Raw genomic sequence first — 15,165 nt, 5'->3', positions numbered from 1 at the left:
TCATTTTCCAACGTTTCTCTCACATCCGACACTACCTACACCAACTTTCACTCCACTCGATACAGCATAATTTTTCGCAAATGTCCCGCCTGAGATTCATGATATGATCTTGATCAACTTGTTTGGCAAACGCCGACTCCGTATTGAATGGGCTCCGCAGCCGAACGGCAACGATTGGGAGCAGAAGGCAAGGAATCGGCCAAATGTGCTCCAGTGGACGCATTTTGTTTGTTTCAAAGGGTTATCTCAACATTTTCATGATGACGAAGATGATCAACATTGGAGATACTATTTGTCGTCGGGGTTCATTCTTACCTGCAAGCGAGCGTTAGCCATCCTTCTTGTGCTCACTGCTACTGTTTCTAATGGCCAAACTGCTGCTAGCTTTGAGCAAGGTGTAAAGATTCTATACTAGACAAACACTTTCGAGTTTGGATCTATGAATGAATTTACGGAGTTTCAAAGATATCAGATTGCTCCAGATCTGAATCATTTACTCACCCACATCGATCGAATTCAGCGATCTGGTCTGCTATGGGAGCGAACTCGAAAAGATGAGGAGACTACAACCTATCGGGTTCACTATGCTGTGCTATAATCTGTCAAAGAAGAAGCAGGATCTCAACCTGCGCTTTCATGTGCACATGAGCAATGGGGAGCCATGGCCCAGACACACTGCTGAGAGCAAGAGACTTGCAGGCCAGGCTGTCAAAGTCGGTCTTGAGACGCTTCTTAGCAATGGACGGGTAACTTGTGTAATTGATGGCCGTGGCATGGACGGTTTCTCGGAAATTGTGAAGGAAATATGATCGAAAAAGCGAGAGGGAGGACTGAAGCTTTACATGTGTCCTCACAAGCCTCTAAGCTGCTATGACTCGTCTTCTGAGGGGGAACAAGATGACGACTCTTCAACTGATGGTGAGAGCAATGGCCAGGTTGATTAAGAATGACAGTGACGTGTAGTAGGACTTGGAAGGAGACTTGTAAGGTACCCAAGAAGGCTTTGAGTCCCCGTGTACAGATGCATCCCGTAACTGGGCAGCTCTATGGGTGCAGAATCATGGGGGTCAACAACACGTTTCCCCGTTCACTTGTTCTTGTGAGAGTCGACCCTTAGCCTCAATTATCTCTAACTAGCGCATCTCTCGTATCTCTTTTCCCGCCTTTTTTTTTTCCTTTTCCCGTCATTTCCCAATGTACAACGCCGGGCAGAGTCGAATATGTATAGCGTCCTCATGTGTCTGTGTAAATCATGATTGGCTGTCTTTGAATGCACGGGAATATCATCCAATCGGTTCTGATTCCTCGTACACATCAACGGCTAAACCGACGGCCTTTCGGTATTCATATCAGTGGTTGCCGACTGCTATATACTCTACCTCCCACATCACATATTTCGCACACTACAGGATCATCATGAATGATAAAGACCAAGATATCCCTTCTGTTATCACAGGCGGATGTCTCTGTGGTGCTATTCGGTACACCGTCAACTTTAACCAAGAGCACCCGTGGCCACCAATTGTGAGTTATGCCCGCATTATCTCTAATCGCCTGAGCTAACTCACTTGCGAACAGTCATCAGCATGCCAATGTATGTATATTTCTACCAAGAAACTCCAAGATAACTGGCAAACATAAAACAGGTACCATGTGTCGCAAGTGGACATCTTCCTTGACCGCCCAATTCCTTGTCATATCCCCCAAGCAAATCAATCCAGCACTAAACACTTTTCTGTCCTTCAAAGAGTACGTGTCCTCACCAGGTCGATTCCGTGGTTTCTGCGGTGACTGTGGCACGTCGATCGCATGGCGCTCAGTCGATTACACCCCAATATTTGATCTATATTTGGGGACACTGGATGAGAAATACCTAGTCGGAGATGGTGTCGTGGCGAAGACTCTCGCAACTCCAAACGGAACGCAGTACTGGCTGCAAAACGCCGTTCATGGTGTTACTGATGTGCTTGAGGGCGGGAAGAAGTACAGTGAAGAGGGTCCCGACGGTATACGAGAGGGAAAAGATTCGGTGACTCGGGAGGACTACGGAAATATCGAGGTTTTTTGCGGTACGCAAACGAGATGTGAGGACCTGAAGTCCCTACCATCTTCCGCACCTTTTCCTCAAAGCCGCGAGGCATGATGACGACAACAGCACTCAGCTTTGGAAGTGCGAGGAATCGCTCTAGCGCCTCTACAGCCTTTTCTTTGCGAGCTTGAGTGAAGGGCCTAAAACCATAGAGCGAACAATGGGGTAAGGCAATGTCAATCTTGACTTTGACATTGTCATGCAGAAGGTAGCGGCCAAGAGCCGAAGTCAGCACATCAAGGTCTAGGGTGGCCTTTTCGTCATGATTCTCAAGAATGCACTCGAGCTCGTAAGATCGAATGTGGCGGACAATCGTCGCTGGGGTGTATGCAAAGAAATCGACGACATCGGATGGTACGTTGAAGTGGAATGTGTTAAGTTGATAAAAGAGGTATACTCCCTCGTTGAAGCTGTCCAAGTCAGTCGATCCATTCGCCATGGAAACTTGTAAGAATACGCTTACGCCGCTTTGCAGGTTAAGAGTATATTGGTGTGTATCTTTCCGCCATAAAGGCATTTCATTCGACATTCGACACCACGGATCCCACGTTCGTAAAATATTTGAACATGTGTACTAGGTGATCCAAGAAGCTCGTGATAAATAAGTTGCCTAACATCGTGATTGAGCTTGGTGAAGAATAGGGACTTCTGGGGAGTCTCCGTATATTGCTGCAACCGAGACGATTGCATGATCACGGTAGGAAGATCTTCGTCTTACTCGATGAAAAGGCCTACGCAAGTTGTTCCCAAAGTACACAAAAGTTTGGCTAAGCTTCGTAAGCTGAATGGTACTCGAGTCAGTGTATTCATAGGCCACAGGCCATAAGCAGTTGTCCCAAGCGTCTTCGCTTCAGCTGGATATACAAATTTTCAGATGTATGACTTGGAAGTTGACAGTTGAGGTTGGCTCAAAGAGACTTTCCAGTTTTGATAGTTTTGAGGGGATCTAAGGAAATAAGGATAAGGAGAAAAGGAAAAAGGAAAAGGGAAAGAAGGGGAAAACGGACATAGAAAATGGAATAAATAATGGTTCATAATCAAGGCATTAAAGAATTTCGAGACAGTGAAGGAGCATGGATTGCACTGACAAACAATTTGTTCCAAAGGATAAAGGGGAAGCATCTCTGTTGAATTCACGCCATGCGCGGTTCAGTTCTGGAAACAAGGTCTTCATAATAATCTCAATGAATATGCAAACAGTCACCAGTTCTAATCTTGACGTATGGAACTAAATCTATCACTGCTCTGTCAGTGGTGACCACTCGCGATCCAAAGCGTTGGATTTCGTCCACACAACTTCGCTATCAAGAAGATTCACGTCTTTTATTGAGACCAACAGCATATACTACACGAGAAGGTAACTCTCAACGCTCCTCAACCCACACGCCATATTCGCTACTGGTGCGTCAGGATCAAGCACTGAATACAATATATGTCCCAAGCCCTGGATAGATTCGCCATTCCCGGCCTGACAATGCACCTTGTGGTGCATACTTGTCTTGGAGGAGTATGGTGTTAGAAGTCCCCTCGCGTGGGAAACACGACGAGGCCGTAATTCTCGTCATCAGACTCTGGGCCTTCCTCCTCAGAATTGTCTTCAGGTTCATGCTCGAAATGGCAGACAGTCTTTTGCCAAGCCTGCCAATCCCGTTTTTCTCCCATTTCCACAAAAAATTCTAATGTTCCCGGCAGATAAAGATCGAGCATCGACACCGAGCTTTGGTTCAGAGCATACAGAAACCCTTTTAACCCGTCCAACATCTTGTCCGCGACATCATAGATAAAACCGGCATCATTATCGATGGACAGGAGATGGTGTACGTCGATTCGGACCTCCACGTTTTCCTTGAGTGAGGTGTGAGGCATCAGAGCTGCCAGCTGGTAGAAGTCAACATAATAGTTGTCGTAATAGTTGTGTCGGAGGTATAACTGGAGCCACTTGATATACTTTTGCTTGGTGGTAACCCAAGAGCTGAACATGGCATAATCTTACAGATCATCGAACATGAACTGGTTGGTACCATAGAGCACATGGAGGCCGCTCTGAAAGCTGCCGCTTGTCAGTCTTGGTTCGGTGGTCCTATTGATTTGGCTTACTCACGCCCACTTGCAGGTGAACATAACGTTCGCAGAAAGTTGGCACCATTTATGGTCCTTTTCTGAATGTTGATGCGGAAGAGCTCCCTTGCCTTTTCTGCAGACGCAGTGACACCATCCAGGGACCTTTGAAGGTTTAGGGCGACCCTCGCGTTTGAACTGATCCTTGCTTTGATGAAACTTGATATGCACGGTTGACTCTCCAAAGAGGTATATGAAGATCAGGCGCCTGAGTTCTGGGGGTAGCTTCGTAAAGAACGAGGAGTTTTCCTGGGCGTTGCCCTTTTCGAACTCGGTCCCCATGTTGATGAAGTTCGTGAGATTTTTGCGGTGTTGATGGTGATGCGAGAGAGAGAATATGGAGGAGAAAGATAAGAGGACCGAGGAAGAGAGTGATGGGAAGGAATTGTAAACATGTGCAGCCCATTCATAAAGTACCTAAGGTAGATCTATGGCAGTGTTTGCCAGTGCTTAAACATGCCGAGTTGAATTATTTATCATTTATGCCCATAGGATGGCTTGCTTCTTCATTCATTGAAATTCACTGGAAATCAGCCCCAGCCTTGCCGGTATCTAGGTATGTTCAGTTACTTGCCTTGCTGAAACCACGCTCGCTTACCCTTCGATTACATGCTAGTGAACTTAGCCTCCTTGTGAACTAAAAACTTCTGTCGTACCATCAATTCGAGCCAGGCTCGCTGCAAGCCATTTAAGGGGCGACTTTCATGCTGCATCTGGATTATCAAAACCACTACCTCAGCTCTAAACATACCAACCACATCAAACGACATGCGCCGTATCGTGAACCCTAATATTTCTTTTTAACAGTCACTGTTTCATCATTTCTGTGGTTCTCTATAGTGCAGCTTGCAAATTATTCATTCGAACTTGAGGCTGTCCTCTCCTCCTAAGAACAATGTGAACCATACCTAAAACCGACCCTCACCTGTAAGTCAATCCGACATCATTTACTGATCAGTATTCATAATTCTACTGGCTATATTCCGCTTTATCTGGTCGTGGAGCCTAGATTCTGCACACAGTGGTAGTCCCGTCGGAAGAGATCACGCCTGTTCACGAAGCTCGACTGGAAGCTTCGCTGGTGTACATATTTCGAGACATTCGATCGCTCCAGATTTTGCGTTGCTCTCTTTGAATCCAAAGAATCGAAGAATTGTTTCTGTCATCCTGGACCGACGGGTTGCTGACGCTACCGTAGATGCGATGAGAGTTCACCTCCTCCAGTGCCCGATGAGTCTCGCTTCCTGTCAAAGGCCGGGCAACGTCGGGAGGGAATGAATCTTTTTTGACTTGCCAAAGAGTGCGAGTTCCCCTCTCTTATTGTATTGCTCGCCAGAAAGGCATTGACGCAGTTTCCATCTAGGTACAGCGAGCTCTCTCAATACTAACCTCGAATACCCTGGTTTTCCACGATCCAAAGCAATTCCGTCTTTAATTGCATCATCCTCCTTTTAGGAAAAAACGCTACAGGGACTAGATCATTTGAGTTCTATTGCCCCTTCGAGTTGAGTGAGCCAATAGGCAGTCCTCAGCTCGAATGGCTCACTGAGATTTTCCCAGTCCTCTATATGGCGATCAGTTCACGCCCCGGCGCGAAATAGCTCTCCGTCTTTATGGTATCTTAGGAAAAGGCACCAATACTGAGCATAGTTGCACACCCGAGGCTAAAGAGAGCCTCTTGGGCTCACTCCGGCGCTTTGTGTTCCAGTCTACGATGGGAGGTTGTATCTTCTTGCCGGGAAATTTGAAGAAGCCAGCACGCGATATGGCCGTGATGTGCTTTCAGGAGAAACGCCTCACTTCCGACCTAGAAGATATCAGAGACGGCCAAAATCCACTGCTGACAGGTCCCAACAGTTGAAGAGTTTGGATATCCGTGGATGAATGGATGCTTATTGGCATTCAGCGTAGGTAAGTCGAGATAGATTCAGTACAACGGCCTCTCTGTAGTTGATTACAGGGGGTTGCTGCGGGTTGACCAGTCAGGTATTGGCTAGGCGGCTTCCCCAGACGGGAACTTGAGGATATGATTGGTAGAAACTCGTTATCTTATCGGTCTGGAGGGGTACCAGCACACAGACAAAGATTTCTGTGAATTTGTCCAATTCTGATGAAAAGATGACAGCTTCAGGTTGAGTGAGAGCAACGACAACAATGCGGTTGTCCTTTGGCCAATTACTTGTCACCCATTCTTTTATTCTTTTCGTTGTTTATAGCACAAATTGAAATGTCAGCCTGACTATCATTCTTTCTCTTCAATGTCAAAGAGAACCAGCAACGCATTCATGGCGGATAGACAGTGCCATCACGTCCGAAACCAAAAGATGAAAGGTCGAGATTCGAGCCCAGAATTTCCACCACGAGAGGGAACCTCCTCCTTCGATTTCACGTGCCAGCGGAATTACCCCAAGAGGACAAGGAGCGGGAACTTGCTGTGAGGCACGAAATAAGGTAATCCAACAGATCCAATGGGAGCTCCCAGAGTGACACGATGCATGGAATAGAATAAGCACAGACCATTCCACGCCCGATGCCGGATCCCGGTGTAAGCGCTCTCGAAAAGACAGCGAGAGTGAGGTTTGGTGAGGCGAAGGAGGAGGATCTTTGAAACAACGAGTGAAGATTGGCACTGAATGGAAGATCGGGCCTTTTGGCTTTGGAAGTATTACGCGAGGTCAATTCCACCTCAAGAGTCTGTCTATCCAGAACTAGTAGTCTTGCGTGCAGAGAAGAGCATCGGGATTAGCTGCCCATACGTCGTCAATGATCCATCAGATAAAGCTTTACAAACACGAACTTCACAATAACAGCCATTGTACTCCGTACTCCGTATAACAACATCCATCCATAATGAAGAGACATCTCGTTGCATGTGTCGGGCTCTCTTACCAAATCCATTATTAGCGATGCTTCCCCAGCCGCAGACACGACGGGAGATGCGACTCAGACAGGACAGTGGAGGCTGAGTACGTATCTTTTTTTTTTTTTTTTTTTACTCATAAACCACATGTAATCTGAATCTGTCATAGCCTGTTCTCGACACGGGATTGGTCAAAACACCATCTTGATTCAGAGATATCAACTTTTTTATTTTTCAACAGCATCAATCACAACAACTGCAAAGACCAAAGACCGCGGGGGGACGAATGCCACGTCTTACGATTTGAACATCATGTAATTAAATGTTTATTGTCCTCAATCTGTCATAGTCTTGAGTCCCGTCGTAAGTAGTAAACAGATTGAGTACCTAGTTAGTCTATGATAGTAACTCGGAATGCCATTATCAATCAAGATGATTTCCAATGCTCGCTGAATCCTTCGCTATTCGGCATTACCACTCCCCCCGTATTACCTACCTACCTCCCTCCTCTGGCCCTCCTCTCCAATTTGTAACGCTCGTCTTTTCACGCTTGTATGTCGGCGTCTTAGGCCCTACATTAGCTCTGTCTGGACCATGTGCCTCCGCTCCTCTCCGCTCCGCATAGAGCGGCAGCTAAACTCACCCAGTGTAACAACGTTTCGCGTTCGGAGCCCGGACCAGGGGGGAGGAGCACCTCAATTACGTAGGTAGGGTCCAGCAATGACATGGACGCGGCCTTAGCTTTTATTTCCCTTGATGGCTGAGGCCTTTGTTTGGTGAGATCACGTCAATGGCCAGCCTCGGATGGCACGGACACGGCACGGAGCTCTTCGCTTGCGCTGTACAGACAGACCAGCATAGCCATGTGCCGTAGCAGACGTATGTAATAGTATGTACGGATATACAGCAGAGTAGTAGGGTAGTAGAGGACAAGACCCTCCAGCCTCGTCTTGACTTGAGAAACCATCATCACTCGCAGACGCGCCCATCTGTCCGCTTTCTAAGGTTAGGTAGTCTCTAGTCTACCCACCTCCTCCACCAACCACATAATCATAATCCTCCCCCGGACGCCGTGCCCCAGACGAGCATTCTCTCCCAAAAAGGCAATATGTGTTCCCCCGCGCAAACGAACCTCTTGAGTTTCTGCTGCCAATCCCGGAAGAAAAGCGAAGGGGGTGTATGAATGGGCGGAAAAGGGGGGGAGCTTCTCCAACCAAGTGCCATGATGTTCAAGACGGCAAATGGTAGATTGATTATCAATGTGTGTGCATCGGGATGTAAACTTGCAGTCAAGATGGTGGCCATGTTCGGAGTTTGGGGTAGTAGTGAAGAGCATCCAGCTGGGCATTTAGTTATTAGCTACTCCAACTTTCGGTTCGGTTTGAGGATGCCGGTGAATTTGCTTACGGTGCCTGGAGTTATCGGTTCGGGGATTTGTCTTGGCTTTGGCTTCCCATTCACCTTTGACCTCAAGGTAAATAAGCTGTAGCCCTGAAGACGGCTGCTTAACCCCGTTGATTCAAGGTGATAGACCACGCCATTCCGTCCAACTCCGGTCGTCAACCCCAGACATCCAATGCTGGAGTGTTGTAATGCAGGACGGTATATCCGCCGACGGCATCAATGGCCGACTTGTCTCGACTCATGCAAGATGGGCTTTGTGGAGGGATGATCACCATCTTCTCTCGGCTTATGATCAACTTCCTTGAGGCCGTCCATCGGAGGCTGTCACAAGTAAATCTGGTCTCCGTCTCTCGTTGCCTCTCATGGCAAAATGCAAGTGAATGCACATGCGAGGTAGCGGAGTCTTTGGCCCTGCTGTACGGAGTACGTAGCTGTAGCATCCATGGGCCCCATGTCGACTATCCCACGTCTTGGGGCAACTCTATCGTTGGATGTCTCTGCTGTGCCACTGGGCAAGAGGGAAAGTCAACAAACTCATCCCACTCTTCTACTTCGTTTGGGCAGAATTGCTTCTGATTTTTGGGTGTGGGTAACGTGTTGTTCTGTGGACATGCAGCTCAATGCCACCAATTGTGGCCTGTTTTTTTCCCTCTCTCTCTCTTGGTCGTGTCGAGGTTTTTCTTCCCTGGTGGATGTGGATTCCCAACTTTTTAGCTCGCTTGGGCCCAGTTCGCGCCATTTTGACGGGACTGGCACTAACAGAAGCCACTAGCAGCTGCCTAGGGACGTTCCCTGTAAGTGACCTGACGGGAGTCTCTGTGCGTCGGTGGGTGCGTGCGTGGGTTACCATAACCATAGGTACGCTTCGGTGCGGTACAGCCTGGACCTGGACTGGGCTTGGCTGAGAGTTACTCCGTACCTTGGCCTGAGCTAACTAACGTGCTTCCATTCACTCCATCCCATCCAACCCAAAAAATTCCTCAAATACATAATCGCGCCCTCTCCCACGTTCGTCTCTTACTTTAACCCTTCCCTCTTCTTCTCCTCAATCCAATTGCATAGCATCTTTGTCATCTCTCATCTTAGCAAGCAGCACGCTCTTCACTCCTCGACCTCATCAACATCTACCGAGCTATCCCGACCTACCACCCAAACAACAGTCACAATGTTCTCTGCTACTCGAGCCCTCCGACAGGCTGCTGTCCACGCTGAGCGTACTCCTCTCATCAAGTTCCTCGGTCCCCGAACCATTCCTTGTATGTCAACCCGCTGGTATTGAGCAGAGCAATACCGTCTGCTTCCCCTCGGCACAAGCTAACACCGTCGTCCACAGCCAACGTCGACCACACCCCCAAGCCTCACCCTGCCTCCGGAGTCGAGAAGCTCCCCGAGTCCTGGTCCGGCTACGGAAACGGCGATGCTGCCACCACCCACAAGTCCTTCAGCTCCTACCGCGACCACGTCCAGCAGCACGGTCCTCTCCAGAAGTCTGGCTTCGGCGGAACCCCCGCTGCCTCCCTCGGCTCCGTCAAGCCTCCCCAGGGCGTTGCTTTTGACGTCTCTGAGCTCCCCACTCGCTTCCACCGCGCTCCCCTCAACGCCGCTGAGATTGAGGCTATCGAGTCCGGCGGCGCTGCTCTCTTCGGTTAAATATGTCTCCCGCCACAGGCGAGGAGTTATAGGTGGAGCGGTGGGATGAAAAGAACAAAAGACGGGATGAACGAATGAATGCCTACGATGACGTGCAGATTATGACGAGAGCCAGAGCCTACTCTACTGCCTGGAGCATATATCCTGCACGACATAGTATACGGGGACGCCGAGTGACCATGCACATAGTGATCAAACTTCACAGTGCATTTCAGGGAGGGGTACGCAAACCCCTCCCGTCGAGACATGCAGAACAGGGCCACGGTTCCAACAGCAGTTCGGTTCGAGAAACCACTTAGGGCACTCCGGTACCATGCCGCCAGGAGCGTCATATAAAACGAGGGGCTAGTATATGCACCACGAAAGAGGGAGAAAACGGGGAAAAGCAAATAAGTCGGGTTTTTACATAGAGAATACCCCCCCGGCTGCGGAGAACGTTGCCAACTCCGTGCTTTTTGTCCTCGACTGGCGTCAACGCCATTTCTTTCTGTATAGTTGGAGGCCTACCTGCGAAGCTTTAACAGCAAGCAAGGGGCAACAGAGCACCACGGTGTTAAGTAAAGGAATTGTTTTTTGGTAGAAATATTCAATACCAGTGAAAAAAAAGTATACTTTTACATCTAACTACGCCCGAATTGTGATGAGTCTTGACAGTGATGTCTCGCCATGTTTCTAGAGTGTCATGACAAGTATGCAACATGACATGCCACTCGCCCTGGTCAACAGGCGTTGTACAATCCTTGGCACCTGTAGAACCCGTCTTCTCACGAACTATTCTCTTGGTTTATATCCAGGGGGTTTCCAGTCGGCTCGTACCCGGGCCCGGCTCTTCCTCTTCCTCTGTATCTCTACCGCGACCTGAGAAGATTCTATTTACAGTTTCGTAGTGTTCCACCAGCGTCTACTCTAAGTCAGTTGTTGATGAGGCTCCTTTTTCCTTCTCTTTCTGGGGAAACACATGCACGATTCAGTTCCCGGTTCCGGTTCCGGCACCGGGATTCTCATGAGTAGGTACCTTAGTAGTTAGTTAACTGATGTCAAAAGAATAAATAACCCGAACTCCACATGGAGAATTGGAGAAGGATGGAATTGATGAATGACGATGTCTGACTCCATAATTATTTTGGTTCAAAAAATTACAGGGCTTGACCGAGTCTTGCCGATGGAAATGGTGCGAGCTTGGACGCCGGGTTATACCGGCTTCTGACTTACACTGGCCATGATGAGAGAGTGAGTCTAGAGCCCGCCTCGTAGGGCAGTGCCTAACCATTGTGGTGCGTTGATCATTTTGGTGGCTACGAGTGAGGATAACGGCAATTTTCCTTGAGAATCTGGGGTTTGTGCACCGCGACGATCAAGGTGTAATTAATTAATCCAACCCCCCCCCCCCCCCCGCGTTTTGTGTGTCGCCTCGTTTTGCTACATTCAGGCAGTCCAACGTATCGAGATACCACGGGAAGCATTCAAGGGGCTAGGAGGAAGTCTTGTTACCATACTTTGTAATAAGGATGCGCCAGAGGCGCTTCAGTTACAGCCAGTACTGTGATTACGGACTCCTATGGCCGGCCTCTCATGGACGTGTCATGATGGGCACAATTCATCGGTGGAAGGGAAGGCTTGTTCCATAAAGTCAAATATTGTCGGACAACAGGAGCATTACGACTCTATTCATGCCTGAACATGGCATGTTAACTCTGCGTGTAAAACAGCTCATGAGGCGAGGATTATATCGCAAGGCAACCATGGCCTTGTCTTGTATCATCCTATGCATCATCACCTTTCCCGTCCACCGAGCCGCAAATACATCCATCAGGCACCTATACTCCCAGAATGACCAAGTAAAATGTCCTACAAGGTGAAACAAAGCATGTGCATGATCGGAAGTTGGCCGACATCGACTTCAATTGAAGCTCGGTCTAGTGGAACATGGCATAGCATGTGAATAGACCAACAACACAGACCATGGTAGACGGACGGCATGTCTCAATGCTCATCACATATATCATGATCTTCAGTGTTGTTTTATACACTACTGCAGTCAACAGAGCAATAACATGAATCGCAATACGCGAGTTGATCGCGTGTTACTCCATCACAAGGACAGCCCATGTAGGCATTCAAAGCTAAGGGTGTCTTTCCAGCTTCATAGCGGTCTTCAAAATTCTATGTGATTTCCTCTAAGAGTGAACTATCATATGGCTGACAGTCAGATTGTATCCAGGCTACAGCCAATTGACAATTCAAGCGACAGCTGTCTCCAAACCACAAGACCTGTAATCTTTTCAAACTCTTAAGCAAAACTTTTCTTTCGTCACATCGTTTATCCCAGCCAGTCCTTTTCATCGTGATCTAGGTCATCCGTCTACATCAAGCATGCCACTTGGCGACTGCTGCACAGATCTGAGGAAGCAACCTTGACACGGCTTGTTGGGCTAACCCACGTGAAACCCTCGACGAGCCACTCATACCACACCTTGGTGTCATCTGTCTGTCGCCACATGCTAACCTCGAGCTCCGTATCAGCTGGGAAGTAGAGAGGTTTCTTCAACTCTGTTAGTACGCTTTGATACATGCTGGGGAGGAAACTTGCCTTCAGGGGGAAGTAGATGGGGAACCAAGAGATCATATCTTTGCTCTTCTCATCGATACGCTCAGGATGTGTGCTGATTTCAACCTTCTCTCCCTTGTTTTCGGGAATTTGAGACTCATATAGAGTCGACTCAAAGTAGCCCGCCAACCCGTGAGTGACACCTCTTGTCCGGCAGACAAATGTGAGATGAGTATATCGCGAATTGTGGTCATTAGCACCTGCGGCACCAGCCATGCTACCGCCGCCGCCTCCCACAACACCACCAGAGCGCTTGGCCTCCAGGGCAGCAAGTGAAGATTCGGGAATAGGGTGAGAGAATTCCCAGGCTTCCTGAAATCTGGGCTTGTTAGGCACCTTCTCGGCAACAAAGTCGAGAGCAAAAAGGCGAACAACCCAAGGTGTCTCGAAAGCGTTGGGGTCTCCAGACACTCGTGAGAGGATATCGGCGTGGATCTTGGGTGTTGAGATGGGGCTCAGGTGAGCAGTGTAAGAGCTGGGAATGGAGATTCCATGTGGCGTGGACATGACATGCTGGATTCCGTCAAGACATTCGGGAGAGAGCTCGTTATCACCGAATGAACCAAGAAGCTCAGAGATGAGGATATCAACCTTGCCATATACAGGTCCATTCTCGTCCTCAGAGACGATGGGACCCTTCCATGCTCGCATATCGGTCTTGACAACCTTGACCTTGCCACCCCAGACGAGGTCATTCTGGCGCAAAAGGTAGACATAGGCGTTGGGGTTCTTCTCAACCGCCCACATATCGATAGGAACGCCAGCATCCTCAGACGCCTTGAGTGCTCGAGTAACGAGAGGGCCACGACCAGAACCAGCGACAGCAACGACGACCTTGCCGTCTTTGGAGGTGGGTTTCTTGAGTTCCTTCCATTCTTTGAGGGCCTCAAACACGGCAATCTCGTACTGGCTATACTTGACGGGGTCACCCTCGAAGACCTCATATGTTGCTGACTCGAGATTGTCTGACAGGGGCTGGAGAGGTGACTGAAGCCAGTCCTGGAAGCTGGTCAAGGTTGGGCTCTCGAGATAGCTAAAGGGTGGCTGCTGGTCCTCGAGCCATCGCAGGTACGAAATATAGTCGTTGTTCTTGGTCTTGGTTGACTGTTCTTGAGCCTCAGCTTCGGCCAAGCTAGGGAAATCGTTTTGAGCGGTTGGCAGAGACTGGTGACCATCCTTGAGTTGTGAAACATCAGGGCCAACGTCGCAGAGCAGAATCCATGGGACATTCTTCAAGCGCATGTAGGAGAATATGAGATTCTGGTGGTGCTTAGATAGCGATGGGAAACCAGCCTTGTTAGCCTGGAAAGTCGCAGGGTTGAATGTGAGGTAGTGCAGAGGCTCAGCAAACCATCGATCCTGAAGATCCTTCTCGGGCATAACACGGGGAATTTGCAGAGCTTTGTATCAAGTTAGCATTCATTAAGGATTCTAGGAGATTGAGGTGAGCGTACCAACAAAGAGTCGAGTGTTGTAGTTACAGACACTTCGGACATGATGCCACGAATCCCAAGCGGCCAGGAGATCGATCTCCTTTCCTTCGGCCTTGGTTGGGGTCTTGACATCAAGGGAAGAGATATTGGTTGTCTCTGCATCAAGGCCAGGTTCTCGATACATAGGCATGTGAATCAAGAAAGTGAGTCGGTTTCCAACAGTCAGCGCCTCCTCTACAGCTCGTGCGTATTGGGCAAGGCTTTGGTTGCCGCCATCGATGGAAGCATCCTGTCGAGGGGCAGGAATCATGATGCTTCTTACGCCACAAAAGTTGGCATAGTTGATCTCGACGTTGAGGACCTGGCGGGATATGCTTGAGATGATGGGATTAGAAGATCCAAGGTCGAGCCAGGGGCTGATGACTGCAGTATAGGTGTTTACAGCGGCGCTGGGGAACAGAGCGGTGTCCTTAGGAGTCAAGGGAGGCAGAATAGGCTCTGCTCGCGAACCAGTTGCCCTGGTGGTAGGCTTCTCGCCATTTTCGGATAGAGCGGACAGATGCTCAGAAACAAGAGCGAAGACACGGTCTCGGAAGTGAGTGTTTGTGATGGGAGTCGTCGCAAAGGCCAGCTATCCAAGAGTCAATTGGTGGCCCCGAGCATCCTCACGAATATATGCCATATATTATATATCTAATACAGAGGTCTCTGGCGCGGAATGCTTGCGACTTACACCATGGTTCAGCAGATGGCCATACTGCATGTCGGTGAGGGGCTCATCGCGTTTTGAGTCGTGGTATCCAATATGAAAATTGGGGCGTTGAAGACCAAAGTTGTCAGACATCTCGAAGCCTGCGTCGTCAGAAGCCATGATTGTAGCTTAGAGTTTGTCAGGAGACGGTGTTTGCTGTTGGAGTTTGCAGGGAGAAGCAGCAAACAAAGTTGAGATTTCTGGTGGTGGAGTAAATTCACCCCGCCAAACCAAGCCAGATCGTTCAGTTGT

The 15,165-nt window shown here is 48.8% G+C and overlaps 4 protein-coding genes across 4 annotated transcripts; 2 read left to right on the top strand and 2 right to left on the bottom strand.

The window, feature by feature from the left end:
• Window positions 1–1,416: 1,416 nt before the first annotated feature.
• On the top strand, window positions 1,417–2,143 carry FMAN_10509 (uncharacterized protein; the record flags this gene model as incomplete). Its single annotated transcript, XM_041824025.1, has 3 exons — window positions 1,417–1,524; window positions 1,579–1,594; window positions 1,647–2,143. The coding sequence occupies 3 exons, from the start codon at window positions 1,417–1,419 to the stop codon at window positions 2,141–2,143; spliced, it is 621 nt and encodes a 206-aa protein (XP_041689547.1).
• A 1,461-nt stretch (window positions 2,144–3,604) lies between these two features.
• On the bottom strand, window positions 3,605–4,489 carry FMAN_10510 (uncharacterized protein; the record flags this gene model as incomplete). Its single annotated transcript, XM_041824024.1, has 3 exons — window positions 3,605–4,077; window positions 4,111–4,139; window positions 4,191–4,489. 3 exons carry the CDS (start codon window positions 4,487–4,489, stop codon window positions 3,605–3,607), a joined length of 801 nt encoding a protein of 266 aa, XP_041689546.1.
• Window positions 4,490–9,636: 5,147 nt separating this feature from the next.
• Window positions 9,637–10,121, top strand: FMAN_10511 (uncharacterized protein; the record flags this gene model as incomplete). The annotated part of the gene is made up of 2 exons (XM_041824023.1): window positions 9,637–9,727; window positions 9,805–10,121. 2 exons carry the CDS (start codon window positions 9,637–9,639, stop codon window positions 10,119–10,121), a joined length of 408 nt encoding a protein of 135 aa, XP_041689545.1.
• A 2,362-nt stretch (window positions 10,122–12,483) lies between these two features.
• On the bottom strand, window positions 12,484–15,033 carry FMAN_10512 (uncharacterized protein; the record flags this gene model as incomplete). The annotated part of the gene is made up of 4 exons (XM_041824021.1): window positions 12,484–12,663; window positions 12,712–14,129; window positions 14,184–14,793; window positions 14,896–15,033. The coding sequence occupies 4 exons, from the start codon at window positions 15,031–15,033 to the stop codon at window positions 12,484–12,486; spliced, it is 2,346 nt and encodes a 781-aa protein (XP_041689544.1).
• Between the last annotated feature and the right edge of the window lie 132 nt (window positions 15,034–15,165).

Source organism: Fusarium mangiferae (genome assembly GCF_900044065.1).
Source record: "Fusarium mangiferae strain MRC7560 genome assembly, contig: FMAN_scaffold016, whole genome shotgun sequence".
Taxonomy (NCBI): Eukaryota; Fungi; Ascomycota; class Sordariomycetes; order Hypocreales; family Nectriaceae; genus Fusarium; species Fusarium mangiferae.
Note: the sequence above shows the minus strand (reverse complement) of the source record. Positions and strands in the feature narration are given on the sequence as shown.